This window comes from Papio anubis, chromosome X (genome assembly GCF_008728515.1).
Source record: "Papio anubis isolate 15944 chromosome X, Panubis1.0, whole genome shotgun sequence".
Classification (NCBI taxonomy): Eukaryota; Metazoa; Chordata; class Mammalia; order Primates; family Cercopithecidae; genus Papio; species Papio anubis.
This window is the reverse complement of record NC_044996.1, coordinates 31106238-31127871: the sequence shown is the minus strand read 5'-3', so window position 1 is coordinate 31127871 and position 21634 is coordinate 31106238. Positions and strand designations below refer to the sequence as shown.

At 38.7% G+C, this 21634-nt stretch overlaps 1 protein-coding gene across 4 annotated transcripts in view; it reads left to right on the top strand.

The window, feature by feature from the left end:
- The window catches only part of GRIA3 (glutamate ionotropic receptor AMPA type subunit 3), a 312783-nt gene that overhangs the window by 126423 nt on the left and 164726 nt on the right, over positions 1-21634 (top strand). For all 4 annotated transcript variants that reach the window (XM_017954349.3, XM_017954348.2, XM_009198218.3 and 1 more), the window contains one exon: positions 16581-16768. In XM_017954349.3, the coding sequence (XP_017809838.1) occupies positions 16581-16768 (188 nt within the window). The remainder of the gene's footprint in view (positions 1-16580; positions 16769-21634) is intronic.

Sequence of the window (21634 nt, the reverse complement as noted above, 5' to 3'; positions counted from 1 at the left end):
CCAAGCTAAAGGAGTAGTCCTCATTAACTTTTTCCCTCTTATCCACTATCCCTGCCCACCTAGGCAGGTTACTTAACTCTCCTGGAGAGCTTAATAAATACTTTCATCTTCACATGACCTGACAGCTCCTCCTTTTCCTCAAAATGATACGTAAGACTTAAGACACTGGCCAAGGGGATCAGATGCCCAGCCAAGAGAAACTCAACCATTTTGTTAAGTTCTATCACTGAGTACTTTGCCTGAATGAGCATAGAAGCTTTTTGGGCATTGCCAACTAGTCCCTGCACTAACCCAGTCATTATGATGGTTATCTATGTGATTTATAATTAGATTCATTTTATTCAAATAAATTTCTATTTATTCAAACAAGTTTCCCAGAAGTCCATCTCAAGAGTTGTCATCTTAACTCTAAGTGACTCAGGGCTTTCCCTCTGTAAACTCTCCAGCCCCAGATTCTAGTTTGCTGAAGCACTCCTAAAATCAGTCATTGCCCTGTGGTTGTTTATTCTTTGCAAATATTATAGTTAGTTCAGCCGGGTATATCCCCTGGTTAAATGAAACCAAAGTCATGACTTTGATGACTGCTAGGGCCAGTCAGCTTACTTCTCATCCAGAGATCTAGACTTTTCCCTCCATCTTGGCCAGCCAACCTTCTTAGTAATCTATGCCATTAATGGCAAAGAAGACTAGATCAAATGGTGAGCTGGCTTTGCTTACATCTCTTTGCTTTATGCTCCACAGCTCTAGCCAAAGTGTTAATTTCCAAGTGAAATATTATTTGGGAACAATCAGGGTAAGGGAGCAGAAATCTTTAGAAATATATTTTCTCTATCTCTCCCCCTTTCATATTATCTTTCCTTTTTTTCTAAATTCTAGCCTCCATTTGTTGCCTATCAAAATAGAATTCTCAGCCAGGCACGGTGGCTCACGCCTGCAATCCCAACACTTTGCGAGGCCAAGGAATGTCGGATCACTTGAGGACAGGGGTTCAAGACTAGCCTGGCCAACATGGCAAAAGCCTGACTTTACTAAAAATACAAAAATTAGCCAGGTGGGTTGGCATGCACCTGCAATCCCAGCTACCCAGGAGGCTGAGGCACGAGAACCTCTTGAACCCAGGACATGGAGGTTGCAGTGAGCTGAGATCATGCCACTGCACTCTATCCTGGGCAACACAGTGAGACTCTGTCTCAAAAAAAAAAAAAAAGGAATTCTCTTGATCTGCCCTGCAAATTCTGACAGTACCTATTTATACGATCCTATGGCACTCCCAGGAATAGAATATCATTTTACAGATGAGGAAACTGAGTCCCAGAATGGAAAAAGAACAACCACATGCTCACGTATTTTAATGAGGTCCCAAAGACTTTTTCAGAAGGTAAATACTAGATTGCAAGCAAGTTCAAACATTTATAATGCCTTCTCTGAACTTTCTGCTATGGGTAAAGAAAAAGGTTGGAAAGTTTTTGAGAATGGCTATAACATAATCAAAAGAGTGAAGAAGTTAAAGCTGACATTAGTGAAAAGCTTACATGAAAGGGGAGGACTGTTGGAGTAGCCCAAGCATGTACCAATAATAACTTCAGAATAGCTGGTAGTAGTTAGAACGTAAAGAAAGTGGCAGACACACAAATAATTAATACATTTGACTTTGTGTTCTCTTAGGGCAGTGGAAGGGACCAAGATAGTACTCAAATTTTGTAACTAAGAAATTTGACAGAAATAAGAAAGTCAGAAGAAACCACTGCTTTGGAGGTGGGGATATCTGAGAGAGTGTGAAGAATAAGTAAGGATACAAACAATAATAAAACCTGCCCAGTCTAGTAACTCCAGCTCAATTGCAAAGTTGGTGATTAACTGATAGGAAATATACCATTAGCTAGAGAACCATGACTGTGTTTCTTTTAAGCACTGACTTACAATTGATTGCATGACCTGTATCCCTGTGAGCCTGAAAAATCCTGGGCATCTTCAGGTATTTACACAACAATGTGTTCTAGAGCCCTCCCTGCCATGGAGTAACACATAGAAAAATGTACGATTCCAACTTTCCTGGACAACTGCACATGTCAGAATAATTTCAGTCACTGATCAGGGGAAGAAATAAGAGTGTGAACTTAGAATCCAGACTAGTTAAGTGTTTTTCTTCATGAACATCTGCCTCTCTGAGCCTCAATTTCCTCATCTGGTAATTTGGAATAACTATGTACTCTTTAGGGTTGGAAGAATTAAATGTGATAATGTGTATACATTGTTAGCACTGTACTCAGTCCAAAGTAGACACTCAATAAATGTTAGTTTCTATTCTTGCCCCCCCTTGACAGCCCAAGGGAAAGCAGTTCAATTTAAAATCTGAGGGATGAGAGTAAAAAAGTTATACATCACAATACAAGAAAACCACAAATCTCTTAGTCAAAAAATGATTTAAATTTGGCATTCAGCTATAATCCCTTAGAGATGGGAGTAACCCTCTATAGCCTAAGATTCTCAGGGTAATAGAGGATGGATGTGAGAGCTTGGAATCTTCATTTCCCACTATCTCAATCAGATGATCTGTTCAGTGATATGTATTTTAAGGTGAGTCTTAATGAATGAAAGGTTTGTGGGATGGAAGTGAGGCTTTTCTAGGAGTGGAGGGCAACCAGAGTAAATCATGAGAGATGGAAAATGCTGGAGAAGGCTATGCCTTGCATGAGAATTTGTGTGAGTAAGAAGAGTGAACCAAGCCAAAGGCTTTGGAGCCTGCATAGATTAGAGTGGGCTCCAGTGCCAAGTGGGAGTCCCAGCTAGATTTGAGGAGGAAGATGTGCTTTAACAGACAAACTTGTTTGTAGGCTCTCTGGCTCCTCCATGCAAAGGTATTGAAGGAAAGGAGAAGAGCCCTTAAGGAAGTCACAGATGTGTTGTAGGCAAAGTACAAGGGATATATCCATCATGATATTCCTGTTGGATTTTAACTTTTAGTCTATATCAAAATGAATCTTTATTCAGAAAATGCCACAGAGATTTCATTTTACATTAATATTGAAAGTTAAAAGAAGACAAGTATTGTGGTCATGGCCAAGTTTGGGATCTATCATTGGGGCAAACCATTTTGTCTTTCTGGGCTTCAGTTTCTTATTGGTACAATGAAGAGATTGGGACCATCACTGATTCTGGCTCTCATAATTTTTTATTATACTTTAAGTTCTAGGGTACATGTGCACAACGTGCAGGTTTGTTACATATGTATACATGTGCCATGTTGGTGTGCTGCACCCATTAACTCATCCTTTACATTGGGTATATCTCCTAATGCTATCCCTCCTCCCTCCCCGCTCCCCACAATAGGCCCCGGTGTGTGATATTCCCCTTCCTGTGTCCAAGTGATCTCATTGTTCAGTTCCCACCTATGAGTGAGAACATGAAGTGTTTGGTTTTCTGTTCTTGTGATAGTTTGCTGAGAATGATGGTTTCCAGCTGCATCCATGTCCCTATAAAGGACATGAACTCATCCTTTTTTATGGCTGCATAGTATTCCATGGTGTACATGTGTCTGGCTCTCATATTTGAGAATTCTGAGAAACTTGGAAGAACTCTCTCCACCACAAACAGTCTGACTTCTCTGCAGCTCACACAAGATTCAGCCACTCTTTCTGGAACCCAAGGCCTTGACGACACTAGCCTATAACCCTCCTCCATACTGCCAAATTCACTCTCATATCCCCATTGGAAAAACTCAATTGAAAGTAAACAACTAATCAAAGTGAGTGGATCTTGGGGGTGTTCTATGTGGCTTTTTTAGTATGGTGGATGGCACATGAAAATACTTATCTTGTGAGTTTTGAACCCCATTTTGGGTGTTTCCCAAGCAGATTTTAAACCGCAGTATTAAGTCAAAAAGAACTTTTCTTCCTCAAGAGAACAAGTTGCTCTCTGTTGTCCTCAGGACTGTGTCTTTGGCTCCTCTGTATCCTCTAGGCAAGAGTTTGCCCTTAATATTACATTTGACAGCCCTCCAATAGTATTAGGATCAAGGAGTCTCAGCACTCCTGGCAGGCACAGCAGGCAGAATAAGCTACAGTCCTTTGCACTCAGATCCAGACCCTTTTAATCTTTGGCATACATTCACCCCCACATCCTACCCCCTTTTCCTTCTCACTGGTAACCATCATTCATACCTCACACCCAAAATTCAGATATGTTAAGAGGTTTGTCTTGGCCTTGCTTTCTAAAAATTGAGAATGCTGAAGAATGTTCCCAGATAAGTGACTTGCCTGATGAGAAGCCTTTTGCTTAGTGGAACCTAAACACATACTTTCTAAGCTCAAGTCTCACTTCAGTCAATTCACTTTAGAAGTCCATAGGCACAGGCCACAACATGAACTACTCTGCACAGAAGTCCAGAGTATGGATGCTCAATATAAAATATACTCACTTCTGGGAATCACTTCAAAGTTCATCTTCTGCTGGAGAAGGGGTAGCAGGGTGGGTAGTCATCTTCTTCTTTGTAGTCACTAGGTTCCATGTGGAATAAATGGGACCTGGGAAGAAGATGTACTGTTGCTGACTGGTAGCACTCCTTTCTCCAACCCATAAGTGAAGCCCCCTTTTAATCATGCATAAGGCCTTCCCCCCACTGCCACCCAAATAGGGCTGGCAAGTGCATTCTCTGGTTGCAATCTATGGTCAGCTCTCTGCCCCAGGTACCCATAAAGTGCCTACTAACATCCACGTCACTCACTACTTGTTCTCTAGGAGATTCAGTCACGTGATCAGAGCTGGAAATTACTGATTTCAAAGGGATTAAGATGCCAGATGAGGAAATGTTATGCAAGAAACCCTATTAATGGGCATGATTAATCATCACATGGCATCTATTAAGAACTCAGCAGTCCATGGAGAAACTTTGAGATGACTCCTGTCCTCTGTGAGTTTGTATCGCAGGCAGTCTATCCCAGAATGATTATTTAGATACCAAACAGAAACATGAAGGAATTATGCACAATCATTGTAGTATCCCCTTTAATCCAAACCCCAGTTGCTTTCTGTTATTCTTATTTTTTTTATTTTTTATATCAGATCTTGTGTGGGTGAGGATCACAGGCTTGTCTATTCTGCTTTTCCCAGATGTTAAGTAAATCTACTCCAGATGGTCTTCTAAATATCCTTTCAGCTGGCAATGCAAAGCAAGTTTACTTTCACTCAATGAAACTGACATATCTATTTGGGCATGTTTTCTTGGCTCACAGAGAGGAGAATGGAACTACATAATTCACCAACAGGGAGACAAAGTTCAAATAAGGAACAAGATGAAAGAGGAAAATGGAAAAGGCATTACATGCATTGCCAGCTTCAGAGCCAAAGTTACACTTGACAAGTAGTCAGTAGTTGCCTCCTGAAGTGAGCTATTGGAGTACTTGGAATACCTCAAGTAAGATATTGGGGTACCTGGTACCTCAAGTTGCCAAACAATACTTGATCAATCACTTACTGTTGTCTACAATTTGCCCCTATATTGTAAGTCTTTGATTCTAATTTTAAAACATACATCCTTCATGAAGGAGTTCACAATTGAAGCTGTTATCAGTCATGGACAGTCTAGTGTAAGAGTTTCATTTGGACTGAGAGACAATTTGTATTGGGAGAGAGGAAAAAGCATAAAGAACTGGGAAACTGGGGGCACCTTCTATTCAATGATTCCACAAATTAGCCAAGCATCCTAATAATGCAGCTCCAAGGAGAAGAAGATTTGCAGAGGGTCAGCTCTTAATTAAAGGAAAATTTAAACAAACACAATTATGAGGAATGGAAGCCTCAGGGAAATATTAATTTGCTAAGGGTAAATTAAGGACTGAATGTGGGTGAATATTTGTCTTTACCTTGTTCCATAAAATTCACAGACTGACATCCATATGCAAATATAAAGGGGTTCTTGATCTTCCCATATCAAACTCTTCACACACAGAACAGTTTCTGTATTAGCATCTCAAATTTAGACAATCACTATATTGATTTTGATGGAAAATAAAAGGGTTTAAATCAAGTTAAAACAAAAACAAACAACAAAATGTGGATTCAAATGTATTACAGGAGTCTTTCCAGGAATTATTTTTAAATGAAAGCATATTTGTAATATGAATAATCATAACCTGAAGTACTGGCTCTGAGTTCAGATTTTTGTATATCAGGTTTCTGAGATATGGGAAAACATACCATGAAATAACTAAATTGGGCTCATCATCTTTCTCTTTCCTCTGCCTCTATTTTTTTCTTTACATCTGTCTCAGAAACCACCTTCACACTCCATATCTAGCTTCCCCATTGCTTTATTTGGCCACAGTATGGAAGGGAAATTTATTGGAAATTCCATGGAGACCAAAGACGTTGCAAGAAATGGAAAGAGTGGTTGGCATAAGTTTGGGTTTAAAGCCCAGGTGAGCACTAGAATAAGAGTAGAAGAGCAAATTTTGGTCAGGCGCAGTGGCTCACACCTGTAATCCCAGCATTTTGGGAAGCCTAGGCAGGTGGATTGCTTAAGCCCAAGAGTTTCAGACCAGCCTGGGCAACATAGCAAGACCCCATCTCTAAAAAAAAAAAAAGCAAATTTTATTCACCATTCACGTGATTTTTTGATGAAGAATATTAATTTCATTAAAATGTCAAACTTTTATTCATGAAAATGTATCATAAACATTAAAAGTAAAATAAACTGGATTAAATATATGGCATATGTCAAGATACTTAATGTCAATATATAAAGGCTCTTATAAATCAATAAGAAAGACATTAATATCACTAAAAAGTTGAACAAAGGAAATAAACAGGCAGTACTCGAAATAATGAATAAACTTGGACAAAAAAATTAAAAAGGCATTAGCTTTACTAATAAAGAAATGCTAACAAAAAAAGAGAATCCTCTTTATTCACCTACCAAATGGGCAAATATATTGTTCAGTGCTGGCAAGGGGGCAGAGAGACAAGTACTCTCATAACCTGCTTATGGGAACTTAAAGTGGGACAACCTTTCTGGAGGGCAATTTGGCAGTATGTATCAAGAGCCTTAAACATGTCCATAAATGTTTGGCCCAGTATTCCTACTTTGAGACATTTATTCTATGAAAATAATTAGAGATGCTGTATGAGTGTTGTCAGCACAGCATTATTCATAATAAGGAGAGATTGGAAAAAATTGAAATGTTCATGTTGTAGAATAGTTAAATAAGTTACAGTATATCTAAAGGTTGGAATACTATGTCATCATTAAAACTCATGTTTGAAAATGTTTAATAACAAGAAAATGTTCATGATATAATGCTAGATTTTTAAAAGGCAGGACACATATACAGTCATGCACCACACAATGGCATTTTAGTCAATGACAGACCCCATATATGACAGTGGTCCCATAAAATTATAATACTATACTTTTACTGTGTCGTTTCTGTGCTTAGATATGTTTAGATACACAAATATATTGTATACACAAATACATTGTGCTACAGTTGCCTACTGTATTAGTTCATTTTCATGCTGCTGATAAAGACATACCTGAAACTGGGAACAAAAAGAAATTTAATTGGACTTACAGTTCCACATGGCTGGGGAAGCCTCAGAATTACGGCAGGAGGAAAAAGGCACTTCTTACATGGTGGCAGCAAGAAAAAATGAGGAGGAAGCAAAAGCAGAAACCTCTGATAAACCCATCAGATCTCTTGAGACTTATTCACTATCACGAGAATAGGATGAGAAAAACCAGCCCCCATGATCCAATTAACTCCCCGTGGGCCCCTCCCACAACACAGGGAAATTCTAGGAGATACAATTTAAGTTGAGATTTGGGTGGGGACACAGCCAAACCATATCATTCTGCCCTGGCCTCTCCAAATCTCATGTCCTCACATTTCAAAACCAATCATGCCTTCCCAACAGTCCCCCAAAGTCTTAACTCATTTCAGCATTAATCCAAAAGTCCACAGTCCAAAGTCTCATCTGAGACAAGGCAAGTCCCTTCCACCTATGAACCTGTAAAATCAAAAGCAAGCTAGTTACTTCCTAGATACAATGAAGGTACAGGTATTTTGTAAATACAGCCATTCTAAATGGGAGAGATTGGCCAAAACAAAGGGACTACTGGGCCCATGCAAGTCGAAAATCCAGCAGGGCAGTCAAATTTTAAAGCTCAAAAATGATCTCCTTTGACTCAAGGTCACACTGATGCAAGAGGTGGGTTCCCATGGTCTTGGGCAGCTCCACCCCTGTGGCTTTGCAAGGTACAACCTCCCTCCCAGCTGCTTTCATGGGCTAGTATTTAGTGTCTGTGGCTTTCCCAGGTGCACGGTGCAAGCTGTCAGTGGATCTACCATTCTGGGGTCTGGAGGATGGTGCTTCTCTTCTCACAGCTCCATTACGCAGTGCCCCAGTAGGGGCGCTGTGTGGGGGCTCTGACCCCACATTTCCCTTCTGCATTGCCCTAGCAGAGGTTCTCCATGAGGGCCCTGCCTCTGCAGCAAACTTTTGCCCGGGCATCCAGGCATTTCCATACATATGAAATCTAAGCGAAGGTTTCGAAACCTCAATTCTTGACTTCTGTGCAGCCACAGGCTCAACACTACATGGAAACTGCCAAGGTGTGGGGCTTCCACCCTCTGAAGCCACAGCCTGAGCTCCACGTTGGTCCCTTTCAGCTATGACTGGAGCAGCTAGGACACAGGGCACCAAGTCCCTGGGCTGCACATAGCACAGGGACCCTGGGCCTGGCCCACAAAACCACTTTTTCTTCCTAGGTCTCTGGGTCTGTGATGGGAGGGTCTGCCATGAAGGTCTCTGACATGGCCTGGAGACATTTTCCCCACGGTCTTGGGGATTAACATCAGACTCCTTGCTACTTACACAAATTTCTGCAGCCTGGTTTAATTTCTCCTCAAAAAAATGGTTTTTTTCTTGTCTACTGCATCATCAGGCTGCAAATTTTCTGAACTTTAATGCTCTGTTTCCCTTTAAAGATGGAATGCTTTTAACAGCACCCAAGTTTTAAATGCTTTGCTGCTTAGAAATTTCTTCTGCCAGATACCCTAAATCATCTCTCTCAAGTTCAAAGTTCCACAGATCTCTAGGGGAAGGGCAAAATGCCACCAGTCTCTTTGCTAAAACATAACAAGAGTCACCTTTGCTCCAGTTCCCAACAAGTTCCTCATCTCCATGTGAGACCACCTCAGCCTGGACCTTATTGTTCATATCACTATCAGCATTTTTGTCAAAGCAATTCCACAAGTCTCTAGGAGGATCGAAACTTTCCCACATTTTCCTGTCTTCTTCTGAGCCCTCCAAACTGTTCCAACCTCTGCCTTTTACCCAGTTTCAAAGTCGCTTCCACATTTTTGGGTATCTTTTCAGCAACGCCCCACTCTACTGGCACCAATTTACTGTATTAGTTCGTTTTCACGCTGCTAATAAAGACATACCCGAAACTGGGAACAAAAAGACGTTTAATATGGACATACAGTTCCACATGGCTGGAGAGGCCTCAGAATCATGGCAGGAGGCAAAAGGCACTTCTTACATGGCAGCGGCAAGGAAAAATGAGGAGGAAGCAAAAGCAGAAACCCCTGATAAATCCATCAGATCTTGTGAAACTTATTCAGTATCACAAGAATAGCACATGAAAGCCCAACCCCCATGATTCAATTACCTCCCTCTGGGCCCCTCCAACAACACAGGAGAATTCTGGGAGATATAATTCAAATTGAGGTTTGGGTGGGGCTACAGCCAAACCATATCACCTACAGTATTCAGTACAGTAACATGCTGTATGGGTTTGTATCCTAGGAGCAATAGGCTATGCCATATAGCCTAGGTGTGTAGGAGGCCATACCATGTAGGTTTGTGGAATACACTCCATGATGTTTGCACAATGACAAAATCACCTAACAATGCATTTCTCAGAACGTATCCCCATCATTAAGTGATCCACGACTGCATTATTATCATTTTGCTAAAATAAAAAGTGTGAAGTCTACTTATATAAAATAGAATGGAAAGAGGGATAAAGTCACCTATGCTTTTTCTTTTAATTTTTGTACTTTCTATGTTTTTCCAAATGTCCAAACTGAACACATTAATTTTATACTTAGAGAGAAATATGCAGATGCTACCTCAGAAGAGAAAAGACATTTGTAAAGTGCTTTGAGTACATCTGGGTCTGCTTCCCACATACTGTACTCAAGGTTTCCAGATTCTTCATCTACCACAGAAAGAAGCCATTTGTAACCCTGGCCTGAGCCCTCCCTTCTTGCCTCTGTGTCTTTATTTGCTGATGTCTAGGTGGTATATAGTCCTTCTTGAAATATGCCTTTCTCACCCAGAACCTTTCTGCTGGTCATGAAGAACACCTCAGGAAAAAAAAAAAAAAAGGCCTGCTTTAATATGCCACATTTGTATTGGGTAGCCCTTAGAATAGGTCAGTGATTCTCCACCCTGGCTGTACATGAGAATCCCCCAGGGAGATTAAAATAAAACAAAACAAAGCCCAGGAATCACTTTGAGAGATCATGATTTTATTGCTCCAGAGTAAGACTTGGTCATCCGTTTTTCATACTTCCTAGGGTGACTGTAATGTGCGACCAGCATTGAAAGCCACAGAGGTAGGTGAAGACACAGAAAAAGAAAGAAACACTTTTTTCAGCTGATTTCAGTTGAGTAACATAGACAAGAATGGACAGTAACCTTCTGGGGACCTGTCTCACCATTGTCTTCCCACTCCACTGGCCCCTGAGATACCCCATATCTACCAGCTGTTTATTTGTTAAACTCCATAAGATCATCAAGCACATCACCGACTTTCAAATTCATCATCTGAATGACCCCATAAGATGGGCAGACTCAAAAACAATGTTCAACATTCTCTTCTGTTTTCCTTCTAAACTCATTCATGTTAAGGTCACTGCTAAAATGTACATGCGTTCACTGAAAGGATAACACATTATGCCATTAGCTATTTTAATGCTGGCACCTGGAAAAGGGAAGGGCGCTGAGGGAATTGAGCATAGGATAGGAAAGTTTTAATATGGGGAAAGAGGAAGAAAAAGACTGGGATTGGTAGTGATAGGCCTACTCAAGGTACTGGGGAGACAGGGAAGCAAACATCAGGATGTTGTATGACATCAAAAAGAGAAGAGAAAAGGACATGAGGAATTAAGTTCTGTCCACACCAAAATGTTGCTAAGGGTCATCTTAAAATGAGAGCTATAAAGTAAGTTGGACATGATGCACTTGAAAGACCACTAAATTGGAAGCCAAGAGACTTGCTTACAGGGTCAATACTAGGGCAAGGTAAGTGAGGCTGCACTTGTGCAACCCTCAGAAAGTGCCTTCTTGAATTTTTACCCTAGGTGCTTCACCTGCCTCACCTTAGCTCCAGCTCTGCTTGCTTAGATTCCAGTCTCGCTTCTGATTCTAAACTAACTGTGTGATATTTCGCAAGTCACTTCCCCTGTCTAAGTACCACCCCTCAAACCTGAGAAGCTCCACTTTTACCTGTCTTAGATATTGGGCTTCCATAAAAATTTCATTTGAAAAGAGTTACAGAGCTTTAAAAATTGTATCCTACTTCTCTGAGTCATCTGTAAGAGTACTAGCCTATAATACTGGGGTTCTATGTCTAATAATCGTAAGCTACAGGAGTTTTCATGGGCCACTTTAAGCCTCTCTTTATCAACCTGAAAATATTGACAAGGTAATTTCTAGCACAGGCCACTGGAAAAGTATTGAATTACCCTCTGGGAAAGACCAACTTGCCGCTCTAGAACATTTCGAGAGGGTCAGTAAACCTGCTTGGGGCTTTGTGGCAAACCCTCTGAGAATCACAGCCAAGCACAAATTGCTATAAATGTCAACACTCATGAGAAGCCAGTTCATCAATATCAGCAACTCCCATCATTTTGGGGACTGTTAAAAGACCCCGTCAGAAGTACAAATGATGTGGCTCTGAGAGATCTGGTACAGATTCACAGCTGACAGCAGGTGGTGATAGTCCCTGCTGGAAGATGCACAACAGGAACAAAATTATCCTCAACTATATTTCCTTGGGTATCTTTATTATGAACTTCCATATGTCAATATCCTATTTATTGTTCTTCTGTGTCTTCAGATCAAATACTAAATGTGTTCAGCATGGAGTGATTTTTCACTTGTTTATACATTGAACAAAATCCTGGCCTTCTTTCCCCTGTGAAAATGATTTTGACAATTATATATTTGAGATCTTTTTGTATCTGATGCTATCCCTGTCATGAGATCAACGTTATAGTCACAGATGAATCCCCCAGAAACAAACTGAAATAGAGATTCACATGCAAGAAGTCTATTGGCTGGTACTCTCATTATCAACAATTGTGGGAAGAAGAGAAGGATGCAGGTTTGGGCACAAAGAGAAAATGAGCTATGCTGCAGTCATGACAAAGCCTCAGCTCCCTTCAGGGAGCTCTGAATCTAGGATGACTTACCTTTAGAGTTACCTCGCTGTGGGTATGAGGGTTGTGCCTTTCTATCCTGTGGCAATCAGTCATTGGATGCAGGATACCCCAGGAAGGGGTCATAACCTTAAGCTGAAACTTTTCCAACAACTGAAGGAGTAAGTTCTATGGTGCTGAAGGAGGATCTGGGTGGTACAGCACAGCATCCACCACACTACCCTTTACCAAGATTGTCACACCTTATTTGCCAAGAGTAGCCCAGTCACCACTTCAGTAGGATTAAATTGGTCATAGCTGCAGCCCAGTTCTTCATCCATAATTTCCTTCCCACTCCTTGCCACAAACTATGTTATATTGGTATAATGCAGATGACAATCTAGCATTCACCCACTTACCTATATGGTAACTACCATTCTTTAAAATGAGGAAGAAGAGGACAGTGGATAGCAACAGCAGTCTGGAATCAGAATGAGAGATTTTGCTGCTCAAATAAAAGTAGTTTTTACTGTTGCAAAATTGAGCACGTTAAAGCTCACAGAGAGTGGATGACAATTCTGAAGCTGCTAAAACAGCAGGCTTATTTTTACAAAGTCAAGGGTTTGTTACATACCTCCCCTCCTACAAGCACCAATGCCTGTTTTTTTCTCTGCATCCTGAGTCAAATTTTTCTTTTCTTCTCCCTCAAGTGCATATTTACTCTGTTTGGTCAGCTTCATCAGGAAACAGTCACACTACAATAAATTAGGTATGAAAACAAATAAAAGTTTTTCTTGGGCTGCTCAGTGACAGGTACTGAGCTGAGGTGACCATTCCCCCCAGGGTTCTATAGTACACAGTCACATGCTTAAGCAAACACAGAGAAAGTCTGCATGGTAAAAGACACTGCAATATTCAGCCACAGTTCTGACTTGCTCAAAAAATGTGAGCAAGGCTCATAGCCCAGGAGGCTCCAGACACGCTCTCATTAAAAAGCAGTGTGCTTTTTCTACTTAATTTTTGAATAGGTAATACATTCACATGGTTCAAAGAACAAAAGTATAAAAAGATCTGTAAGTCACTGTTTAGTAAAATGCCTCTCATTTGTGGCAGTGTGCAGCCTACAAAGGAGCTCTCATCTATCATCTATTTCTTCCAGAAGCGTATGTTCTGAGAGGACAGCATGAGTTGTACTTCTTTTTAATCTTTATTGTTATTGTACTTACAGAAAATAATACCTGCTTCTTGTAAAAGGGCCACATTTTACATAAATAAATGACAGTGAAAATAAAAGTTCTTGGTAATCCTACATCTCAGAGATAACTCTGCCAATTCCTTCAGATTTTTTCCATACATATGGAAACATATAGCTTCTTCACAAAATAGAATTATAACATAAATGCTATTTTACAGCTTGTTTTTTCTATTACTACCTATTACACAATATATTATATATACTGCCCAAATCTTTTCTTGTTAGTGTATACAGATTCAGCTGTCTTTTAAACAATAGCATAGTATTCTATGTGTATTTACTATAATTTCTTCATCCAGTTTTATTTTAAAATTTTAAATGTCTGTGATATAATTCTTTAAACCCATTTCTCCATTGCTTATAATTAATTTACCGTGAATTTAAATCTACTCATTTCTGGAGTAATTAATGAGAAGTCAGTAAAGGAATTTTCATGGGCAAAGAAGATAATCCAGAAACGTCTGCAGGTGTAGTCAGATGTGCCTGTTAAATGGACAGACAAGTGTGGCTGCCTGGAGTACTGAATAAGTGAGTGAGGCCATTTTCCAGATTTGAATGAATTTGAAAATAGGGGAGAAGTGGGGACTGGAATGGGGTGAGGGATTAAACAAAGGGAGATAAAAGCAGGTTGGAATGGAGTAAATCTTGACACATGGATGGTGAGTCTTTCCAGACGAAAGATTTTTATGGAGAGAACTGACATGTTTTAGTTGAATCCAAGCTTGATACTAATTAACAATATAATTTGGGTATTTAAAAATACTGGCAAAGGCTGCTAAAATAACAACGCATGTCAAAGCAAGCAATAATCTCATTGTCGTTCACACTGATCAGATCACATTGGAATTATCAGGATCAATAAAATATTGACAGATATCCATAGGAGAGCGTGAACAGCGAGGGAACTTGTCATCATGCCATAAAAGTAACAGTGGAAAGACTGGGACGTCTTTAGCCTGAGGAAAAGAATGTTAAGGGGAAACATGCTAACTGCCTTCAAAAATGTGAAGGACTGACACGTGCAAAAGGGGTTAAATTTGCTCTGTGTCATCCCAAATGGTGGAATAAGACCAATGAGTAGAGATTACGAGAAGGCTTATTTTGATTCAACACATGAACAGCTGTATTCTGCTAAAGGGCCTTTTAAAAAGTTTACTTTAAATATATTAAAGACTCTGTCCACTTTCATTAACATTATTATTTAGCCAATGTTTTCTTCATAAATAGTACAAAAGTAAAATTCAACTCAGTCTTTGATGAAGTTTCATAAATTCTTAATTAGTGAGATTCAAAATAATGAGGCTTTATCGTACACTGCTTAAGAAAGATTTTCAATTGTCTTAATCTCTTTCTTCCTATGTTTATTTCTCAATCCCATGCCTTGGCCTACCATGTCCCCTCAACTCCCACTGAAGCAGAAAGCACATCAACAACCCACATGAAAATGTAAATCTGAGAAATAAATATGCGTGGTTGGTTTAAAAAGAGAAAGAATTAACATTTAAAGCAATGGTAATTTACTCTGATCTGTAATTTTGAGCTCCTGTGCTGAAATTGCTCATTTGGAAATTACCAAGTGCTTGGGTCTCATTTGTGATCTTCTTCCTGCATACACCCAGCACACAAAGGAGTCATAATGACCAGCTGAGTCACTGCTGCCATCTCCCTGAAGCGTGCTCTTCAAATGTCAATACCATTTTCTATGGTACAATGAAGAAAATTCCGAATTGTAGCCTGCTTACACTAAAGGGTGAGCCCGAAACAGCACAGAACCTGGAATATGCTCAAAGGGCATCGCAATCCTCTCCCATTCTCTTCTCCTCCAGTCATCAAATTGCTATGGCATGGATCATTTTGGCTTTGCAAATCATCCCCATCACCCACTCCCATTAGTCTTTACTTGAATATAAATGAAAAACTATTTAGGTTTATGGGATGAAATGAGCTGCTTTTGGCAATATCCCAATAAAATTATATCTATAGTTGAAGTTATACTCAGATATGGATTCAAACCAGAAGCAAAACTACAGACACAATATAATATTAGAGACATGAATACTCTAAAAGACCAGCATGTAGAAAACTCTTGTGCTATTCTTATGGATCATACTTTAGATATTTTGTTCTTCCCAACTTCTTAAACCCTAACTCCAAAAAGGCTACCCAAAACTCAAGCATCAGATCTTTTCTCTTTTTCTCATTCAGCATAGATCCAGGGTAGTAGCTAACAGTTATCTAATGTAAATTAGCTAAAAAGGAACTATGAATTCCTGGTAAATTTCATTGAGAAAGGGAAAGAATTCAGGAAAACTTAATATGACTGAACTTTTTCCATAATGTTGTGATCAAGAGCTCACAAGTATGATATCTTTGTTATAGACTGTCTTTTTCAGGTTTTCATAAAATTATTTTACTTGGGAGACATAATTTACGTTGTTGGATAGTCCTTTCTATGTAAGGAGAAGCCATATTATAATGAGGCTCTATCTCCACTGAAATTATTTCTAATTTGCCAGAATGCTTGTATAGAAGATGAAATAAATGAGCTTCAACTGCAGTAAGGAAATTGCAGGCAGTTGTAAGAAGTTCTTGATTTTATTCCATAGATATTTTGATAATGCATGTCAGTAAAAACAATTAGATAATATAATTCAGCTGTGAGCTCTCATGTAGCTACTTGATGCCTGGTGCCCAAAAGTTGTAGAATCTTCTTTCCTTTACAACAAAATGGAAGTGCAAACTGTCTGGAGGGTTAAGGCTGACGTTATGAGTAAGCCTGCTTTCCATAATGGATAAGATTCAAAGGCACCTGATGGACTGTGAATAGAAATTCAGTAGAACCTTTAATACCTACAGAAAGATTTTTAAATCATTGAAGCTGTTTTTCCTTCCTTCAGGATTTTCCATCCTCCAAGCGATTATGGAAGCAGCCGTGCAAAACAACTGGCAAGTGACAGCAAGGTCTGTAGGAAACATAAAAGACGTCCAAGAATTCAGGCGCATCATTGAAGAAATGGACAGGAGGCAGGAAAAGCGATACCTGATTGACTGCGAAGTCGAAAGGATTAACACAATTTTGGAACAGGTACGTTTGAGATTTATTTCACCTCCAGCCAACATGTTAAATTATCAACCTGAGGCAGCTCCCATATCTGCTAATAAATTAAGTAGCCAACAGACTAAACGTGCCAACAGTTTTTGATAGTCTCTTTAATCTTTTTTTCCTCCCCAGTGACTGCAGGGAAAAAAAAAAAAGAAAGAAAGACAGAAAAGAGAAGAAAATCTAAGCTGTTTGAAAATTGCATTCCATGATTAATCTGGAAGTATTTGCAATTTAATGCTACCTATCAGATAAACATACCCCTCCACACCTCTGCTTCATAGACAACTGACTTTCAAAGTAATCCCCTTCCTTTCCCATACCTTCTTCCCAACAGGGAACAGACAAGGGACTAAGCAGTGCAGAAGGATAGGGTTTTTGTTTCAGGAGCCTCATTGCTGGAATATGTACTATTTCCAGACCCTTCTAAAGATCACCACCCATTCTTCATGACTATGGATAGACAGACTGTCAGGACAGTACTCACCAAGTTTTGAATTTGTCTATATTTTTTCAGATTATCCCTCTGGATCCAGAAACAGAGAGAGAGAGAGAGAGAAAGAACAATTTAAGACTATTTTTTTCCATTTTATAACTTTTTAATTCATTCACTCCACAAAAATTCATTTAAGACCCATTACATGCAGACAATGTGGGCAACAACAAGTTATCACTGTCCCTTAATTTCTCAAAGGAGAAATAAGATCTTATATTACTTTAAAATAACCTAAATTTTTTTGAGACAGAGCAAGACTGAAAAAAAAATTAGGTTATTTTAAAGGTCAACATGGTGAAACTCCATCTCTATTAAAAATGAAAAATATAAAAATTAGCTGGGCGTGGTGGCAGGCACCTGTGATCCCAGCTACTCAGGGGACTGAGGCATGAGAATTGCTTGAACCCGGGAGGCAGAGGTTGCAGTGAGCTATGATTGCACCACTGCACTCCAGCCTGGGCAACAGAGCAAGACCATTTTTAAATAAGAAGTGGCATATGAGAAAAATGTTTATGCTTTTAAAAATAGAATTCAATGGGCCAAAATATATTCATTATTAAGCTTGGATATTTAAATTTAAGACTAAAAAATATTAGAAGAAATGTTTCACCCTAAACCAGATGTGCTCGGGGTAGAGTCAAGCTGAAATGTGAAGAAAGTTTATTACTTTCCTTAGAAGTTTCAATTTGCCAGTTAATAACAAAGTGCCCACACTGCCATAAACAAAACTGTAAGGGAAACATTTCCATTCTAATTCAATCCCAGTGTACCTAGAGGCCAAAACAGCTTCAGAGATTGAAATTATAGTGAGCAGCTATTGCCTGGGAGAGCTGTTTTATAGCAAATTAAATATTAATAATTTGTCAGATATGCCCCCATAAGAAAAGAAATGCAAAAAAAAAAAATAGGTGACAAAAGGAAAGAGAAGGGAAGAGAAGGAAGGAAGGGAGAAAAGGACAAACGGAGAAAGGGAAGGAGGGAAACTGCTGACTCTATATCGTAGAAATACAAAGTGTCCCCTTGTTAAGATCAGCATTACCCTCTAGCGAATCATACTTCACAGAAAATATAGAGCACTAGCCTGGTTAAATCAAGTTTCTCAACTAACATTCTCCTGAGCTACACAAATGATCTACCTGCCCCTTCCCCACCCCCACTACAACCCCCACCCCCACAAAAAAAAAAAAAAAAAAAAAAAGACCTTCCTTTGATTTTCTTAGATCTTGAAAGTGAAGAATCAGGTCAGTGATGTTGGTGTATGTACTACATGCCCTCTAAAATTTTATACCAAAATAGCCTTTTAGTGGGTGACCTACTTAATAGCCCAAAGCAGAAGAACATCCTCCTTGTCATACTTTGTTTTTCTTCTTTTGTACTAGTGACTTTGGCTTCTTAGATATCTTATATTCTGTTAAAGTCTTTTGGATTTTATAGAACTTTTTACTGCAGTCTGGGATTTTTCAGCATTATGTAATAGAAAAGCAGTGGGTAGAGCTCTGAATTCTATATAATTGTGGGACCTTGGGCACTTAAATATCTATGCCTCAGTTTTCTCATCTACATAATGGAGAAAATAAAATTTTCTGTATATCACATCATTGGTATAATAGCTTTAAAAAGTATAAAATGCTACAGAAAAAAATCATTATTACTAGATACTTTCAGGAAAACTAAACTAGCATCATTCAAAAACTCTATTCTCTTTTCATGTCATACTTCTCCACCTTCCTTTCTTCTATATGCATATTCATAGTATCCTTTAAAACACTTTCTATACAATTTTTCAGGAAACATTGTTCAAAGAAAGTTTTAGCAACATCTAAGTAAGGATAGAGAGTTACTGTCACTTACTTTTTTTCCCTCTTTCAAAAAATTGTCGTAAAACCATCAACTCATGATTGTTTTCTCTGCCATTTAAGATGTTCTTACTAGGTCATAAATTCTATGAGGGAAGAATGAGATTTATCTTGTTCACTATTATATCTCCAGTGTCCAACAGAGTAACTGGCACGTGATGTTGGATGAACGAATGGATAGATGGATACTGAACAAGTACATTTCAGAAGTTCCACTGCAATTTTGTTGTATTTCCATCCAGAGGCACAAAAGTACCTACTGTTACATGATGTGATTATTATTAAGGTACACACTATCTCAAAGGTGTGACTTTCTGCTTAAGCTTGTTTCAATGATATAGTGAATTTGCCATAATTTATTTAATGAAGATAAATTTTCATTAAACAAATTATTTAAATTAAGCAACAACTTCAACATGATATTTCTTTATAGAAAACATTTTTTAAAGACATCGAATACTAAAATACAGAGCTATCAATCACCTTTCTCATTGGTTCCTAACCAGTCTTTTGATAAATTTATCATAGTTCACTATACAACTCCTGATTGGAATGATAGCATTTATAACTCAATCAGTATTAAGTTCTCCCTAGAGATGCTCCCATCCTCCAAGAGTGTATTCAGCTTTGTTTGAGATCATTTTTGTGGAAGGAAATTTCTACAGTCTCCCACAAAATGATATTTCATACCACTATCTGAGGTAGAAGAACCTGTTACACCACTGTAACACTGTTCCCTACAGATCAGATTTTGGCATAAATTAAGTTTATATTGTACTCTATATCCAATGAGTGTTAATAAAAGTGCTTCGATGTGGTGCAATTTTAAAATATAAGCAGGTCTTCAACATAGTGTTATATAGCATAACCTCCTCATGTCATGATATAAGTTCTGGTTTTCCCTGTGAATATTCAAACACATAAGGTAAATCAAAATTCTTTCAATATTTTTTCCCCAAAGCTCTTTTTTTAAAACTGTTTCAACCCTTGAGATTACATTAAGGGAAAAATTCAGTTAGATATCAATCAGCCTTTCACATCTCTATTTAACAGTTAATCTACAAGAGAAGCATTCTAAATTTATAGATATAAGAATTAACATAGAAAAGGACAGCACTGGAGAGAGATGAAACCATGAAGGGTTGGTAGGGCACATAGAGAATATTTAGAGACCGTATATCCTGAATTTAAGAATTAAGAGCACTTTCCATAAGAAGGTTTAGGTGTACAAGGGTGAATGAACCACTGGCCTGACCCAATATAGCATTCCTATTACTGTGCTGTGCTTATGAAGCTCTCCTCACTGGTGGACCGCTGCCTTACTCAATTCAATGACCAATCTAAACATTAATTTTTGAAAAGATTGCCTCTCTGGGAGTTATCCATTTGTTACTGAAGAGATCCTCCACCACAGTAATATATACCTTATAGCTTTGTTGCACCTTTAATGTCTATTCAGAGAAGCAGCATAATAGTGTTTCAGAGCATGGACTCTGGAGCCAGTCTGCATGGATTCTATCACTTACTATCTTTGTGACCCAAGGCCAGTTATTTAATTCTCTGTGCCTCCATTTTTTCATAGAAAAATGAGAGTGATAACTGTACTATGATGAGTTAATATATGCAAACCATTTAGAAAGGTGCCTGACACATAGTGTTTCTATAGAGCTTTGATGCCAAAACAAAGTGTTTTCCCATAGATAATCTGATTTGACACTCACTGTAAGAGGCAGGCAGAGCAGATAGGTTTTATCCCAAATTTATAGATGATAAATTGAAACTTGTAGACATTTATATGACTTGTTTAAATGTAACCCTCTGCTCAATCCTAGTAAGTGGCAGAGCAAGGATAAAACTCAAGTCTTCTGATTCCTCATACAGTTCTCTTGCCCCTACACTGCACCACCTCTTTTAATTTGTAAGTTGCTCTTTAAATATTTAGCCAATGCCAAAACTTGAATTTGGCCGGCTTATCAGGTTAAATCTTAAAACAGTTGCAAAGCAATTAGAGAAGATCCAAAGAAAAGCAGCAAAAATAAGATTAAAGTGTTAGAAAATGGGTCCTGTGAGGAAAAGCTAAGTGAGTTGGGGTTGTTTAGCCTGGTGAAAGAGAGCCAAGAGGCAGTTTAATCACCTTCTCAAGTATAAAGAGTTATCATAAAAAGGGCACTGAGCAACTGTTCTGCATGCCTAAGGACAGTACCAGAGCAAATGAGCTTAACTAGACTAGAGAGAGAGTCAGTATTAGAAACGACTCATTATAAAACAGAGAGGAAATGAAGACAGTAAAATCTCACCAGTTCAGGCTATATGAAGGTGAAGCCATACTGAATTAGTGAAAAGTCAGATCTAGATATGTCTTAACATTGTTTTCAATAATATACAAATATTCCAAATTAATCCTGTGTGTTGACAAGTAAATATCCTTATAGAAGACTTGCTTAATAAATAGATAAAAATATTTTCTAATTTGTCTATTCATTATATAGCTAAAAGCCT